The 16,590-nt window shown below is 42.6% G+C and overlaps 1 protein-coding gene across 4 annotated transcripts in view; it reads right to left on the bottom strand.

Moving 5' to 3' along the window:
• LOC129184666 (CUGBP Elav-like family member 3) overlaps nucleotides 1-16,313 on the bottom strand; it is a 70,354-nt gene extending 54,041 nt beyond the window's left edge. For 2 of the 4 annotated variants that reach the window (XM_054780794.1, XM_054780793.1), the window contains exons 1-4: nucleotides 15,826-16,313; nucleotides 15,527-15,588; nucleotides 13,096-13,338; nucleotides 11,826-11,908 (exon numbers count right to left, since the gene is read on the bottom strand). In XM_054780794.1, coding sequence (XP_054636769.1) covers nucleotides 11,826-11,908; nucleotides 13,096-13,240 — 228 coding nt within the window. In that variant the 5' untranslated portion in view covers nucleotides 13,241-13,338; nucleotides 15,527-15,588; nucleotides 15,826-16,313. Of the gene's footprint in view, nucleotides 1-11,825; nucleotides 11,909-12,462; nucleotides 12,519-13,095; nucleotides 13,339-15,526; nucleotides 15,589-15,825 lie in introns of those variants that run through there. The other 2 variants (XM_054780796.1, XM_054780797.1) reach the window with 2 other exon arrangements.
• Nucleotides 16,314-16,590: the final 277 nt, after the last annotated feature.

The raw sequence follows: 16,590 nt of genomic DNA, 5'->3' as shown, positions 1-16,590 counted from the left end.
TTAACGTAACGTGAATAGGTGGTATGTTAACGTAGCATATTAACAGTTATGCAGATAAATATAGCCTAAACAACATAACATAACTAATTTACCTGCAGCTTGTAATCAGCAGAGTAGTTTTTTTTGGGGGGGGACATTTTGTTCTGTCTTTCTTGGTTCTCTTTATCAGTTGATGTTTACATTGTCAATTCTCAGTGGTACAGGAGTGATAGGAGTAGCAGATACTGGCACACAAACCCAGAGTGCCCTCTCAGTGTGAAAAAAAAAACACACATATAAGTCGCTCCAGAGTATAAGTCGCAGGACTGGCCAAACCATGTAAAAAAGTGTGACTTATAATCCGGAAAATACAGTAGTTAATTCTTTCATTAGTGGTCACGAGACATTTTTTTTTTCTGAACAGGATATCTTGTCATTCTTGTTTAGTTTTTTCCAATGGCACCACCACTCTCGTAAATTTAGTTTTGTTTGTTCAAAAGCACAAAAACAAAAAGATATATTGTGAAACGGACTCGCCAGCATCGTGTGTGTGGTTAACCATGTGATTGAAGATGCAGCGATGCAGAGACGTAGCGTGCAACACAGCCAGCTCTCTGATGAAATCTTCTGTGTGCGCTGTTACTGTTTACATGGCTCATTCACAGCTGGGGGAGAGCGCCAATGGAGAGCGGCTTAGCTCTGCCTCCGCCTCTTGCTATATCCTCATCACATTTGGCTGAGAGTCTTCAAGAGAATGTATGACTCACAACAGGGCTCACTCCGTTCATGCTGCTGTTCTATGGCACCAACGTGCAAAGGTGCTGAAACCAGTGCTCATTGAATGAATGTTTGAATGAATGTTTGAAGGCGAGAGACAAGGAAACACGCATGCACATGGCAATATATTGAGGCCTGCAAAATTATCGACTTCATTTTCATTTATTGTGTGATTAATTATTCATTATTGTCCCAGGCCTGGTGCCCACGAGACATTCTGCACAAGATCTTGTGACACCCCTATCGACCAGCTCATCAAGTCCTAGTCCGCTGTGGTCTTCTTATCACTAAAATGTGCCCGCTTAAGTTGAAGAACCTGAGAGCAAGAGGGGTCATTTCTATGAGAAATGGGTCCGTTTATGTCGACCTGTGCTATAGTATTGGTAACGTCATCATTATCACTAAGCGCCGTGAAGCCACAACAGCAGCATAACTACTGTCTGGTTACCCAGTATTAAAACCTTCACATAGTGACTTCCTGTTCTGTGCAAAGTAAGCTTCAAAACAAACGGCCGCTACTGAAGGGGTTGCTTTTTGAAAAATGGCTGGGATTGAATGAGTTAATATTATAATTTAATAAATGAATCAGAATTTTACTAGGCAAATGCTAACGTAGTTCTCTCGGAGTACTCAGTCTTCCTCCCACATTCCAAAAATAGGCGTGTTATGTTACCTGGAGACTCTAAATTTATCGTCCACGGGTGCGAATGTGTCAATGGTTATTCTATCTGGCAACCAGTACTGGGTGTACCCCACCTCTCGCCTGAAGACAGCTAGGATAGACTCCAGCATATGGATGGATGGAAATGGTAACCTTTTTAACGTGGTTGAAACAAAAACAGTGTCGTTTTACTTTATTTAAATAATAGTAATAACAATAATTTACTTAACCAGGCCAATTCTAACATAAATAGCGATATGGTGCGCCATCAAACCTTTTTAACGCAGTGGAAAGGAGCATTTGTTTTCAAACGGTGAGCAGTTTTACTTTCTTTTAGTTGTATTTAGTTTGGTAACACAGTGGTTAACTTAATGTAATACATATATGACAGTTAAGAATGCTGAAATGTTGCCTGCACTGTTATTAATGGTGTTATGATGGCGACAGTTTGAGAGTGGAACTGATTACTGACTGATTATTCACTTTACGTGATTTCCTGGGGGAAATTTTGTTTTCAAATTAGAATAACTGATCACGGAACAGATTGTGCTTGACATTGGAGATTGCGCTCTACTGGAATTACTAATAAGGCTCCATAAATGCTGTTGTCATACAAACAAACACCGTTTTCACTTAAAACATCCCCCCAAATCAAAGCAAATCTACAGTAAAAGCAGCATTCCCCTTTATCGCTCCCTGCTGTCAGCACACACAGTCCCAAAAACTCAAAGGGAATGAATGTCATGTCCTTCTAATGCTTGTCCTAGAAGGAACTTTTTACAGCTCATAGACCCCCCTCGAATTTGTTGACGAGAGGCTTAGCTCTGACTTCTGACCTTGAAAACAGACTGCCAGGCCTCTTGCCTCTTGTCTCTCTAACAAGACACACACAGGACACAAAAACCAATGACCACTCCTCCTCTGGTACAAGACACAAGCGATATAACATATTACAATGGTTCATGTCATCAGGTCACATTTTATATTTTATATCGTTTTATATTTTATATCCATGCTGTGAGCATATAGTAACGGGCACATTCATGATAACACGTTATACTTACAGTATTTTGCCATATTTTGGTCATTTTAAGCATTAGCGGAACTTCCTTCCTGGGCGCATTGGTTTCACATAGCAACCTAGAAAGGAACGCTACACATAGCGTCAAAAACATAAATACAGCAGCAGCAGAGGCAGCTCCAATATGTTGCGTTACCTTTCGCTAGTGACCTGAGGCATTGCGAGTGAGTGTGTGGTGAAGCTAGTCGCTAGCCGGCTAGCAGCTAGCCAGTGTGGTGTAGCGAGGTGTCACTGCTCCAGAAAAGTAGTAGCCTACAATAACAATGTCGCTGTAGCTTGGTTAATATGCAGGTCACGTTATGTAAATGCAGCGTTGTTGGCAGTTTTTGGAGGTTTTTTCAGAAGGCTTTCTAGGCGGAATAGTTGTGTGCATTAATTACCTCCCTCTTTTTAGCTGATTTTATAGCTTTAGAACGCACAAGTTATTGTTCATGTCTCACATAAGGATTGTGGATGAGGGGCAAAATTCCCAAAAAAAGAGCAGTTTTTCTTTAAGTCAACGGTGACAGATATGGTCGACGGGTTTTGTCGACGTAAAATTTCAGACCCGAAGGGGTCATTTTTTTAAAAATGTCGACATGTGTTGTAGTATTGTTAACATCATCATTTTCACTATGCAGCATGACACAACAGCATTAAAACATACACAGTAACCTCCTGTTCAGTACCAAGTAAGCTTGAAAATCATTTTATCGTTTTGTTAGATTGTGAGCCATAAGATTTTCAATGCACAAAACCTTATTTTTATGGTAATTAAGACATAAAACATTAGTGCTGCAGCTCTATTTCACAAGAGTATAAAATATCGTGTGAAAACAGGAGAATGTAAATAAAAATATGCAAAAATGGAGGAAAACCATGTCAACAAACTGCCAGAAGTAAAAAAAAAATTTAAAAAATCCTTCATCACCCATTCTCCTCATGTCTCTGGCCAAAGTCGCCTTTGATTTTGGTTATGTCGACTGCCGCTTACTGTATGTTGACGTCCGTCAGCCGGTCTGAGGGACACAGGGTTTCCGCTACATGTAATTGATCATGGCAGTGCACCACTACAAAATAAAAGCTACCACACATTAAAACACCTTTTTTTAACTTGAAAACAATGTTAAGTAGTATATTGTATGAATGTATATATTGTATATGCTATATAGATACATATATAGATTATTATTTACGCACATATTGACCACAATTACAGTAGATTGAAAAAAATTTAAAATATCCAAAAAATTTTTCACTGCGCTTTATTTTGATAAACATGCACCGGAATCGCCTGTCTGCCGTGTCGACACATGCTCATGTGTGACCAGAAAAAAGTACGCCGCTTGTGTTGACGTTCACCTCGCTCCTTATTATCGTGCAAATGAAAAATAGTTGGTAAAATGTGTAGTCAGTAGACGACAGCTTGTCACATGCGAAGCTTATCTATGTCGGCGTGTGTGATCGCTCACGTTTCAATCTGGCGTCTTTTACCCATTTTGCCAGCTCGTTTTGTCCCACAGGCGAGCTAGAAGTGGCTATCATGTTCATGCTAACTCACTTTTTAAAGTGTCACTTAGCAATCTTACTCTCTTGTTATCATTATAATACTCGTGATTTGTCTTCAAAACACTAGATGTGTGATGTGTTTGTTCAACAAACACGTAGTGTGTCCAGCTTTAGACAGTGATGCTATCACAGGGCTCTCCGACAGGTACTGTAGCTCATATGCTAGCGGTAGCTCACCAGCTGATGTTGAGTAGTTCACCAAAGAATATTTGCTTCACCTCTTACATTACACCTATATTTAACGACAAATGAGCACACTGAGTGGAGATGTGCTTTGTAAATAAAGTACAATTAAATGTTGGCAGTCACATAAAGTAGCTCACCTTCTGCTGGTTGTTAAAAAACATTAAATAAATAAGTTCATAAATACATAAGTTATAAAAATTGTTATTTGTCATAATAAAAAAAACAATTGCAGATGCAGCAGAGGCACCTCACAGCAGCGGCAGTCCCATGCAACCCACAACCACAGCTTCAGAAAATCCTCTGAGAAACCGTGGGGCGTCGACATAAACGGGTACCACTGTATATGTGCAATTTTGCCCAGTTAATTAAATTGACCAAACAGTAAATGTAATTCTCAGATCTGAGGGAGGGAATCTCTACATTGTATCAAATATGCCACAACAGGAGTGGAGCATTCGCACTTTCATTTTGGCCACTGTGGCCGATAAAATCTCCCTGTTAGCTTTTATTTCCTCAGAAGTAAACAAAAGGCGCAGCTTGCTCTGTTGGCCATCTGTCCATCTCGTCCCTCTTTCTTATTTCCTCATTTGCCAGCCTGCAGGTTCTCGAGATGGCACTCGCGTGGTGCACTTAAGCACTAGTTCCTCCCCGGGCTGGTTGCAAGTGTTTAAATCGCCGTTAAATCCCATCACTGAGTCTATCTGCATCTGTTTTCATTCACGGGGAATGCTTGACGCTCCACTGGCAATTGAGAGACATCCCAAGACACCCTTTTTGACCACACACACACACACACACACACACACACACACACACACACACACACACACACGTGCACACACTTCAGCTTTTTCCACGATGAGCCTGCAGGATGTGACTATGAAAATGAGTTTGTGAGAAACTAATCAAGCAGCTTAACAAGTGGAGCTGGGGAGGAAGAGGAGCGGAGGAGTGAAGAAGGGGGTGTGAAACGGTCAAAAGGGTCAACTAATCAAGAGTAGGGGAAATGAAACGAAGGGTATGAGGGAGGGAGGGAGGAGGACTTAGGAGAAGGGTCACCATAAATGACTGTGAAATGAGAATCCGAGGAGGAAGTGTGAGTGTGCAGCCAGGGGAGGGGGAAAAAAGGGAGTAAAAAGACATTAGTAGAAGAAGGCGCATGAAGGGATACCACAGAGATATTTTAAAGAAGAAAGAAGCGAGAGCTGAAAAGGGTTGTGGGGGGTGGGGAGTCGGTTGTGAGGAGAATATTCAGCAATATTCCAGTGGCGGCGAGGAGAAACTGTGGAACATAAAGAGAGGAGGAGATGAACAGAGGACGGAGGGGATTTGAATGAGATAAAAAAGATAAAAGCAGGGAAAAGGGGAAGGCATAGAGGGGAAAATATATAGGGATGAATATGGAGGAGATGAAAAGGACATGACAGAGGGATGATATGTGAAGAGCAGGATAAATTGTCTAAATCCGGTCAGAGGGGGTAATATGAAAAAGGGTGACAGGCAGGGACATGCGATGGCAGGACTAAATCTTAAAAGGAAACGTCAGAGCTTGTGAAAAAGTTTTACCCAAGACGGCAATTTATCCTTGTTATAAAAAAATGCATAGATATATAATCCTACTTGAGCTCATTTTGGCCTGAATGAAACATTTTAACGTCAAAACAACCCAAATCTCAGACGGGCGCATGCAAAAACAAGCTAGGACATTTATAGCCGAAGGAAGAAAGTAAAAAAAACTCAAAATTGGTACAATCTGGGGCAAAATATTCCCCGAAAGACAAACAGAACTTTAGAAACCTCATCCTTTAAGCGACAAATAATAAGTATCTAAACCAGTGGTGTCCAAAGTCCGGCCCGGGATCCATTTGCAGGTGGCGAATAGTTTTTTAATGGCCTGCAGCAAAAAGATTTCGAACAATAACCAACATTGGATTTGCTTTCGACCAGTCCACAATGTTAGCGTGATTACATCGCTCCAGAATGTCCGATTTGAACCAAAACGGACGCTAACCGAATCAATTCCTCCCATAAGTAATAATGTAAATCTAATGAATCCGTTCCAGAAAGCCAAAAATGTTAACACAAAACAGGTTTTTATAGTTTTTACATGCAGAAAACAACTGATGAATGAAAGGGATAAATGAACATTTAAGGTTACTTTTACCTTCACGGAAGACATGATTCCTGAAAACAGGAAAGTGGTAGTGGTTGAGCTTGCTGGAACAGTCACATCTTCAGTGAAGGTAAAAGTAACCTTAAATCAGGGGTCAGGGGTGGCCAAACTTTTTGACTCCCGGGCCACACTGGGTTAAAAAAATTTGGCAGAGGGGCCATCTGTAGGTGGCTTCAAACAGAATGACATAGTTGCTCACAGTGCAACGAAACGAAGCCACAACACATCCACAGCACATAAATCAACTACGTGTGTGACAAACAACAACTAAGTGCTAAACATAACAAACGTAACTTAAAACTGTTATTTCCAAATGCCCGCAAGGCATGCTGGGTAGTCCAGCGGCAACAACAATATGAGCTATGAACAATAAAACATTGGATATCAAGAGTATGTTAACATCCCTCCCTGTTTACGTCTCCGATGACCTCCTCAATATATTTTGCAATCAACCAAAAATGCAACAAACTCAGAAAAATGTTACAAAACACACAGCAAAATGGAAAAAGTGGACTGCAAGCTACCCAGCACGTTTTGCGGCGGGAATATATGGGTGTTTTATTGGCATGGATATTGTGCGTAGATATTTATTTGTATGTCCACACGGTGCAGTAGGTAGGTTACTTTGCGCGTCATATGCGCTGACGTGTGGTGCTGTGCTTTTGTACAAGCTACAGCTTGCATCTGACTATTTTAGCGCTGCAAGTCATGTTGGTGGCTGCAGTTTCCATGTTAAAGGTTTGATCATTCATCATTGATATGTATTTAGAATTGTTTTATGCATGTAAAACTATAATTTTAAAACTATAAAAACTTGTTTTGTGTCTTAAATATGCACAAACGCTGTCAAGAAACTGTAGTAGGTTAAAAAAATACTTTATTATCATCGCTTGCTCTTGTTGGTTATGTCAACAACCGCTTATGTCGACATCAGCCAGCCAATCCGACGGCGTCGACATATTTTTCCGAACAATGAAGTAGGAAGTGCGCCAGCGTCCTGGACCGGAGGTTAAATTGGGAGGTTCCACTGCATGTGTGAGTGGACTGTAAATGTTTGTCTATGTCCAAGGCAGCGTGAAGTAAAATATAAATAATAATCTCTCTGGGGCTGCAGCACACCAGTTGTGCATGTCATGAAAGAGAAAGGTCAGAGGATGAGTCAAAGGACACATAGGGCAGCGTGGGGGGGGGAGACACAGCAGACAGTTAGGAAATGATTTTTACATAAAGGTCAACGCCCTCAGAGGGCCCTAATTGGATTAATGCCACAGTTAACCTGCTGTGCTAGCACACAGGGATGATGGCATGTCGTAGTGCATATACTGCATATATAAAATGCAGGGATTACATTCTGCGCTTGTGTGTGTGTGTGTGTATGTGTGTGTGTGTATATCCCCCCTCCTCCTCCTCAGAGTGTTTTATTCAGGCTCCAACCATTTTCACAGAGAGATCTTATCAGCACCCTTGCCTGCGGAGAGAAGTTGCGGGAACTGAAACTCTGATCAGCGGCGAGGCGACACGGCCAGAATGAGATTGAGAGCGGGCTCGCGGGGGTGGTGGGGAGTGCGGGGGGATTTGTAAACGCACATTGGTCGTTCTCTTCTAACGACCGCAAATAGGTTAAGATAAGGAAGGAAAATGCCATTGCTACGTCAGCAACCTCTTTCCCCCCACATCACTCACACATAGGCTACCGGCAAAAAAATGGGGTTAAAATAATGCAAAAGTATTTCAAAGAGTTAGCGTAAAATCCATTTTTGACTGCGCTGGAAATCAGGTCAGAGGGAAGCGAGCGAGCGAGCGAGGCAGAGAAAAAACAGAGAGGGAGTGACAGGGAAGTACAGCGTATGAGACAGACACAGAGCCCATCCATAATGAAGAGTGTCCTAGCCCTGCACACAATCCCTCACCAGAGACTGAGGGAGACCGGGATGAGACAAAGGGGAATGGCCACATTAATTACACACACTCTCCAGGCGGCAGCTATCACCGGAGGCTAACAGAGGGGGCCCACGGAGATGGACAGACTGAGAGGGATGGCGAAATGGAGATGATGATGCTCACGTAGTACCCTTTGTGTCCCCTGGGAAGAGCGAGTGTTTGTCCTTAGCAGCAAGACGCCTGCTGGCTGTTCAGCTATGTCACGCTGTTATTAATGGCAGCGTGATTTCCAATAAGACACACACGCACGCACACGCACGTTGTTTATGTGCATGTAGGTATACATTTTACCGTATGCAGTACATCCCCGGCTATTTGTGGGGTTGCGTTCTCAGAGCACCAACACGTCTATTTTGACGTGCTTAACACAAACCGACCGGAGGTCATCACACCAAACAACCACCCTCACAAAAAGTAACACATGTGGAACACACAATGTAACTGCACCACATGGACTATGCGGGTATGGAAATGAACGCTTACACCAGGGGTGGGCAAACTTTTCGACTCGCGGGCCCACATTGGGTTTAAAAAATTTGGCAGAGAGATCGACATACTTACTCACGGTGCAAAGAAACCACAGCAAAGCATGCTGGGTAGTCCAGCGGCAACAACAATATGAGCTATGAACAATAAAACATTGGATATCAAGAATATGTTAACATCCCGCCTTCTTTATTTCCCTGACGACCTCCTCAACATATTTTGCAATCAAGCAGAGATGCAACAAACATGACAAACTGTTGGGAGAGAGAGGACCACAAGTTACCTAGCATGCCTTGCGGCAGGCCTATATGGGTGTAGTTTTGGCATGGATATTTTGCGTAGGTATTTATTTATTTATTTTGTTTAGTTTACGTTGTGCGTCACGTGTTTGTTGATGTGTTGTTTTGTGTTGGATTGCCTTTTTGTACAAGCTACAGATTGCATCTGACTATTTCCTGTACGACTCAAGCATGCCACAATAACACTGGTCAAAGGTTTAAAAAAAGGAATTAGGAACTGCTTGCTGGGTCTGATGTGGCCCGTGTGCCGCAGTTTGCCCACCCCTGGCTTACACACTAGTATACATGCAAAACAGGACTATTTTATACAAATGTATAACTCGCAAGGCATGCTGGGTAACTTACTGTTGTTGTTGTTGTTGTTGTATGAATGTCGTGGCGGGTAGGCTCGAGGTGCTCAATGAAGCGTGTACACCCGACATTACTCACCTCCGGGGCTTTTCTGTTATAGCTAATGACTTTTTTGGGATTCTCACGCTTTGCAAACATTTCGGACAGCGTTGGATGTTTGAGGAAGCCGTGGTCTTGCAAAAATCCTCAAGCCGTGTTTTTGTGATGCTGCTTCAAAAGTGCAATGAAGGTCAGTCGCATTAAACATCCCCCGTTCTGTGCCGCAACGGGAAACTTGTGCATGACAGGTTTTGCACTTTTTCAGACGTTAACAAAACAACTACTGCCCACATAGCTGACATCCCAGCACACGCTGCTGCTGAGATCATGGGGCCGTGTGCTGGGGCGGAGTCTGGAATGTACTGCTTGTATCGGAGTGCCGATATTAGAGATTTTAGGTGCACTGATATAATCCGATATAGTCGTCCCTCGCAACATCGTGGTTCAAACATCGCTCCGTCACTCTACAGCGATTTTTAAAAAATGAATTAATCAATAAATGTTTGCAGTTTTGTGGATGACTGTGGCCTATTATAAGTCAAAAAATATTGAAAGACAATTGTGGTCACTTGGTGTCAGTAATGTTACATTGATAAGACATTGCCTTACATTACATTACTTTAACATGACATAGTGAAAAACAGTTCTCCTTTCATTCCATGTGGAAGTGGTAGGGTTTTTTTTTTTTGCTTCTTACTTTGTCCTTCTTCCCCACCCAGTTTTAAACCTATTCTTAAGCTTAGAATAAATAATAAATTGGAGGCTAACTAGTTAGCTCGGTAGATTGCTATGTTTCAAGTGGCAGATTCATCTCAAGACTGTGACTAACGTCCTAGTGATGATGATCGGCGGACGGAACTTCCCAACGCTAACGTGTGAGTTATTATGTCGTATTATCACTTATCGTGTCTACTATATTTGGTAATGCAAATATAAAGGTGACTATAGGGGTGTTATTTGATAATGTTAAAAAAAAACATGGTCATAAACAGGTTTTCTATGCTGTAACTATGAAATTATTCCATTCATTAGTATTGAATCCTACTTTGCGAAAATTCACTTATTCATTGGATTGATTTGGAAACAAATCCGCGATAAACAATGGGCAACAGTAGCCTTTTTTTTTTTTGCTTCTATCGTATCCAATATCGATATTGGATGGGGACAACCCTACTTAAAACATTGCCAACAAGATTGGCACCAGTTTGAGTTTGATTATTACCTTATCTTCCGGACTATAAGTCGCTCTTTTTTCCATGGTTTGGCTGGTCCTGTGACTTATACTCCGGAGCGCCTTATATATGTTTTATCAAGTTATTATTGAACGCGGAATCTCTGATAAATTGACATAATATGAATGAAATGCTGCCATCGTGAGGACAAGGAACCTTCGTGTGGGGAAGTATTTCCTCAGCGGAATCTCATTACAAACGCTAAACCGCCTCCTCCCAAACTAAACATGTTGAAATGGCAATAAACACCGGCGAAAGTCGGCGGAACCGCCTTTTACGGTGCGCGAATGGAAGCTGGTGGGATTAGCTTAGTTTAGCATGCTAGTGCACTTGTGTTTGCGCGACTCGGGCTGGATGAGTATATTTTCACTGCTTTGTGTTTTACCGCTTTAACGTCAGGAGCATTTTACAATGCCCGACGACGACGTGCAGGTTCTCAGTGAAAAAAAGACGAGAAGCACGTTTATTCTTGCACCCGGCTCGTCTTGCAGACATTCTCAACACACAGAGAACACATTTCCGGCCTTCAAAATAAGAGCGCCGTTTGCCCAATTTCGTCTAACTGTGTAAACAAAATAAGAGTGTCATAAAAAATATGGAGTTGGAATTGCATCCGTGACTCCATCTTCCTTAATCACAAGCACGGGCATTACAGTTTGTCGAAGATTTAGTAGCAACGTGTGCAGAGGCTGACATCCCATTAGAAAAGTTAGCCAAGCTACATCCATTTCTCAATTACTGGGCAAAATTGTCCGTTGATGTATTGCATCAGTAAATATAAGGATATTTGCATTTAATGAACGGGCATTTTATTCACTAACCCGCAAAGCACACACGCTATGCTGGTAAAATAACTGTAAAATGTAAAAAACGGAATTTGGGAAAAAATCAAACGCATTTCGTAGGGTCCTACTTTTATTTCCTATGGGGAAAACTGAACAAGTCAGCTGCTGACCAACCTCTCTGACCCTGAGAAGTTGTGCTGTGTGTATGTATAGTGTATATATATATGCAAGTTTGCTGTATATAGTCATGAAGGGTGCGCTGTCTGGAGCGTGTGATCTGCACTTACCCCCGGTAGTGTTTTCTGCTCGTGTAGGGCGCTCTGGGCTTTGAGTGCAGACTCTCTCGCACAGTACGTCAGAAACGCACATCCTGTCACACAGAGAAAGAGCGTGGGGAAGAGAAGGGAGCGGAGTTAAGGTATAGTGGGCCAGGGAGAGGCTCAAATATTCATCACTCTCTACTTGAGTCTCTGCACCCAACCACCTACTGTACAACTACACACACACAGTATATAGTACCACAGCATTTAAATCATTGAATGCAGGATTTGCCCTCCCTGATTACTTGTCAGCTGCCATGAATTATTGCAGGGCTCATAGCGCGAGGGGTTACAAATATAGATATTCATGCAACTGCACCTAGAGCCTAACAACACCATGATGATGCACTTTAGAGCAGAGGACACTCCACGGCACACGTCACATCTCAGAAACGGCACGGCACGAGTCAGCACACATGACAGCACCACAGACGTGTGCGCAGGGCTAACAAGGCCTCACGGGCTCGGCACAGTCCATGCCGGCCCTTTAAAAAATATATATATATATATATATATAAATATAAATATATAGAGTAGCAACCACTAGGCATGCCTCACGATCACTCCAAATACACTCCCCCCACTGCTTTCCTATGGGCTGTACCTGTGTCTGTGTGTGTGAGGGAGGGCCGGAGCCGTTTACTACACCTGTCACCAGCACTAAGACAACAAGATTAGCAGCAGGTTAGCATCCCGTTGACAGACAGGCTGATGAAGTTAAGAAGACAAGAGGCGACGATTAGGACGTTCACAAAGAGCAGGGAAGGGATGGGGAATAGATGACAAATATGTTAATAAGAACAAGACACACACACACACACACACAAGCATCTTATGGTTCATCTCATTGCCTTTAAGAGGAGCTTAATGTGGCCGAGAGGATTCTCAAAACAGCAGATTCTTTCTCTTGTATCACACTGGCTTACAGGCCCATTAAACTGATTGGAGCATGCAGCCTAATCTGCTTCATAACACACACACACACACACACACACATACACGCACACTCTGACTGTGTGTGCTTTCTCTACATGTCCAATGTGTTGTAAAATTACACATCTTGTGTATCTGCAGACGCTCATGCTGCAGGAGATGGAGACCAGAGGAGGTGTGACTGTTGCCATGGCGATATGTGACAATCAAGGCTGTGAAAATTCACCCCTTCCTCTCTCTCTCTCTCTCTCTCTCTCTCTCTCTCTCTCTCTGTACTAGTAGTAGTAGTAGGGCCGAGACCCACCTTTGTGCATGCCGGTGTATTTGTCCTTAATCACAGTGAGCTCGTAGATTTTGCCAAACTGCTCAAAGATGGGCTTGAGGTCCTTCTCCTCCAGATTCCGGGGAATCTGCCCCACAAAAAGCTTGATAGCGTCGGCCTCCTTCATCGGGACGGAGCAGAGGGGTGGTGGTGGTGGCAGCGGTGGTGGTGGGGGACCAAAAACAATTCAGAGGCAGGTACCCCCCTGAAGAGGAGCAGGCGGGTCTAAAGTATTAAAAAAAAGACCATTATCTTTGTTTTCTTGTTATCGTGATCTTTATTTAGGATTCTGTTTCGTCTTCCGTGACTGATTAAGTGATCCACAAACTACGTTAAACACATTCTTAATAGAAAACGGTCACATGTGAACATGTGGAACACAGGAAGTGAAGAGACGGACACACGGAGAAGGGGTAGGATTAAATAAGCTCTGCTTCTTCCTACTCCTTTTCGGACAGGTTGACTTGGTTGACTAAACGTGACGCACTACAATGCAACCTCAGCAGGCATGTGCAAAATAAACTAAACCATTAGTTATTAAAGCTTGTGACCACAAAAATTTTGAGGGCAGTCTGCTTTCTGAGAAAAATTCTTAACAATGTTGTTTTTTTTTGTTCTCGTCTGGTATTTTTGCAATAGTATTCTTTCCTACGCTCTCGTAAGATGCAAGCTGGCTTGTTTTCATTGGTACTTCTTTCCTGCTTCTTTGGTTCTTTGTTTCATCCATGAGCGTCCTTTATCCCTTGTGCCAGGGGTGTCCAAAGTGCACGACACATTTTAAAAATACAATAAAACCAGAAAAACACAAGAAAAACTGAAAAAATTACGAGAAAATATCTTTATGAGCATAACGTGGTGGTACTACGAGAAAATGTTTTTTACTTTTTACAATAACTTCTGCAATCACTTTCGCAATATTAACTGAACTGACACACCCGACACACATACCAAGGACTGAATGGACATGTGTATATATCAGGGGCGGGCAAACTGCGGCACGTGGGCCACATCGGGCCCGCGTGCCACATCGCGCCCAGCCGGTGTTCCAAACAACACAACACGTCAACACACACGACGCAAAAAGTAACCTACCTACTGCACCATGTGGGCACACAAATTGGTATCTACGCTGCAGCATCCATGACACAAAAAAACGCCCATATATTCCCATCGCAAGGCATGCTGGGTGGCTCGTGGTACTCTTTCTCCCAACATTTTGCCATGTTTGTCGCATTTTTGCTTGATTGCAAAATATGTTGAGGGGGTAAACAAGGAGGACTTAACATACTCTTGACATCCTGTCTTTTATTGTTCATAGTTCATATTGTGGCTGCAGCTGGACTACCCAGCATGCCTTGCGGGCATTTGGAAGTACGTTTGTTATGTTTAGCGCTTAGTTGTTGCTGTCTACCAAGTTGGTTTATGTGATGCGTTAACTTGCTGTGGATGTGTTGTGTTTTGCTTTCGTTGCGCCGTGAGAAAGTACGTCGTTTTGTTTGATGCCACCTCTGTATAGGCGGCCCCTTTGCCACATTTTTTTTAACCCAATGTGGCCCGCGAGTCAAAACGTTTGCCCTCCAACGGTGTATATTGATACAATGCAACACTTATACCCTGTGATATTTACTTATTTATTGCATTCCACTCTTCACTGTGTTTTTATACATTTCTTGACGTATGTATTTTATGTGCAATACCTCAACGCTGCTCGAGTCTGCTGCACCCTATCACCATACTGTATATTTTGTCTATATTTTACATTCTATATTTTCTGTCTATATTTTACACCTGTTAAATGTGGAACATTTACGTTTTAGCATGTCTTAATGTTGCTAGAAATGCAAGTGGAGCCACCAAGCTAAGTTTCATGACCATAAACATCCATCTGTCTATATAGAATAAAGTCAAAAATATTACGCAATGGAAAAAATCATGACAAGAAGACAGTTGAAATATTTGTAAAATTGAAAAACAACAGCAAAAATATAAATATAATACAACTTGTTAGTATATCTACACGGGTTGCCATTTTCATTTTAATTTTAAAATGTTTTAAAAATGAATATTGTCATTAATTTCGTCTTTATTAATTTACAGAAAAAAGTAGTGAAAAAGTTGTCATCTGTAACTAGAATAAGGGCGTATTCCTCACCGTACGCTGGGAAAAGTTTGGACACCCCTGCCTTGTGTCAAATGCCTGTACGCCATATCTCCAAAATGAAAACATCTTGAACAAAATAGCCTGCTTTGAGCTTTGCTGGCAGATTCTGGTCGGGATGGCGTGTTTACAGCCCATGCCTGCTGCTGATGACAAAGAGCTTCTGCTCAAACAATGATGCAAACTGTAAGTAGCCAATCAGAAAACAATCATCCTGATCAAATTCCTATTCATGGCAAATAAAGGTGAAATTACCTGTGAAGGTAAGGAGGAAGTAGCAGCAGCAGCGGCAGCGGCGGCAGCAGCCCCGTGGATCCCTACAGAGGCACAGAGGACACACACAACATGATGGGGGGGCTGAATCATGGCATCGGAGAGGGTTCTTTGTTTAGGCAGCTGTAGGTTACAACACGGATGTCATGTGGGGGGGCGGGGGGGCTCCCTTTGCTCTTTGTCCCAGACCCCCTCTTCCTTCCCTCTACACACACACACACACACACACACACACACACACACACACACACACACACACGTCCACATTTTTCAAGTCTTACCTCTTGTTGCAGGTGAATGGTGAAGATTGTCCCAAATGCAAATAAGGATGCTAGTATGTGTCCTCCTCTTCTTCCTCTGTGGATGCTCTGCTCTCTTTGTGCCTCCCTCTACTCCTCCTCCGCCTCCTTCTTTTTCTCCACCTCCTTCTAAGATACTACAGGTTGTCTTTACAAAGCAAAGAGGGGATAACTCGGCTTAGGAGTTGAGAAAGGTTTCTTTCTGCTACAAAACCAACAACCACAACTGAAGTGTCTCGCGCTGCGCTAGCTTGTTTTGACGGCTAATTGATGACAAACTAATGACGACGGGCGGAATTCGTTTTTTTAAGTGCGTCGCTCTCAAGCGGTCTCGTCCTTGTTGTTCCGACTTTTTTTAAGGTGGTTAATTTCTTCTTTCTTTTCTTGTTTCGTCTCAGCCGTCCTACGTTGAGTGTGTGTGTGTTCCCTTTCACGTCGCCAGCCCGCCGGTATTCTACTCTCTCTCTCCCTCTCTCCCTCTCCGCCCCTCCCCCTACGCAAACCTGACAGCGCGAGTGACGTACTCCAGGGACCGTCAACAAATATGCCCCACTTACACGCAAACTATACTTGTTATGTATTTATTTTTAATTATGTACCGTAAAAATGACGAGAAAAGAAACAACTTCCCAAATACTGCTGTGTATATAGTTATATATTAAAAAATGTTTCCACTTTAAAGCTACTTCTGCCTAAAATCTACACATCAAAGAGAGAAGCACAATATCTTTTCTTTCAAACCCATCA

This window comes from Dunckerocampus dactyliophorus, chromosome 7, assembly GCF_027744805.1.
Source record: "Dunckerocampus dactyliophorus isolate RoL2022-P2 chromosome 7, RoL_Ddac_1.1, whole genome shotgun sequence".
Classification (NCBI taxonomy): domain Eukaryota; kingdom Metazoa; phylum Chordata; class Actinopteri; order Syngnathiformes; family Syngnathidae; genus Dunckerocampus; species Dunckerocampus dactyliophorus.
This window is presented reverse-complemented; position numbering and strand designations above follow the sequence as displayed.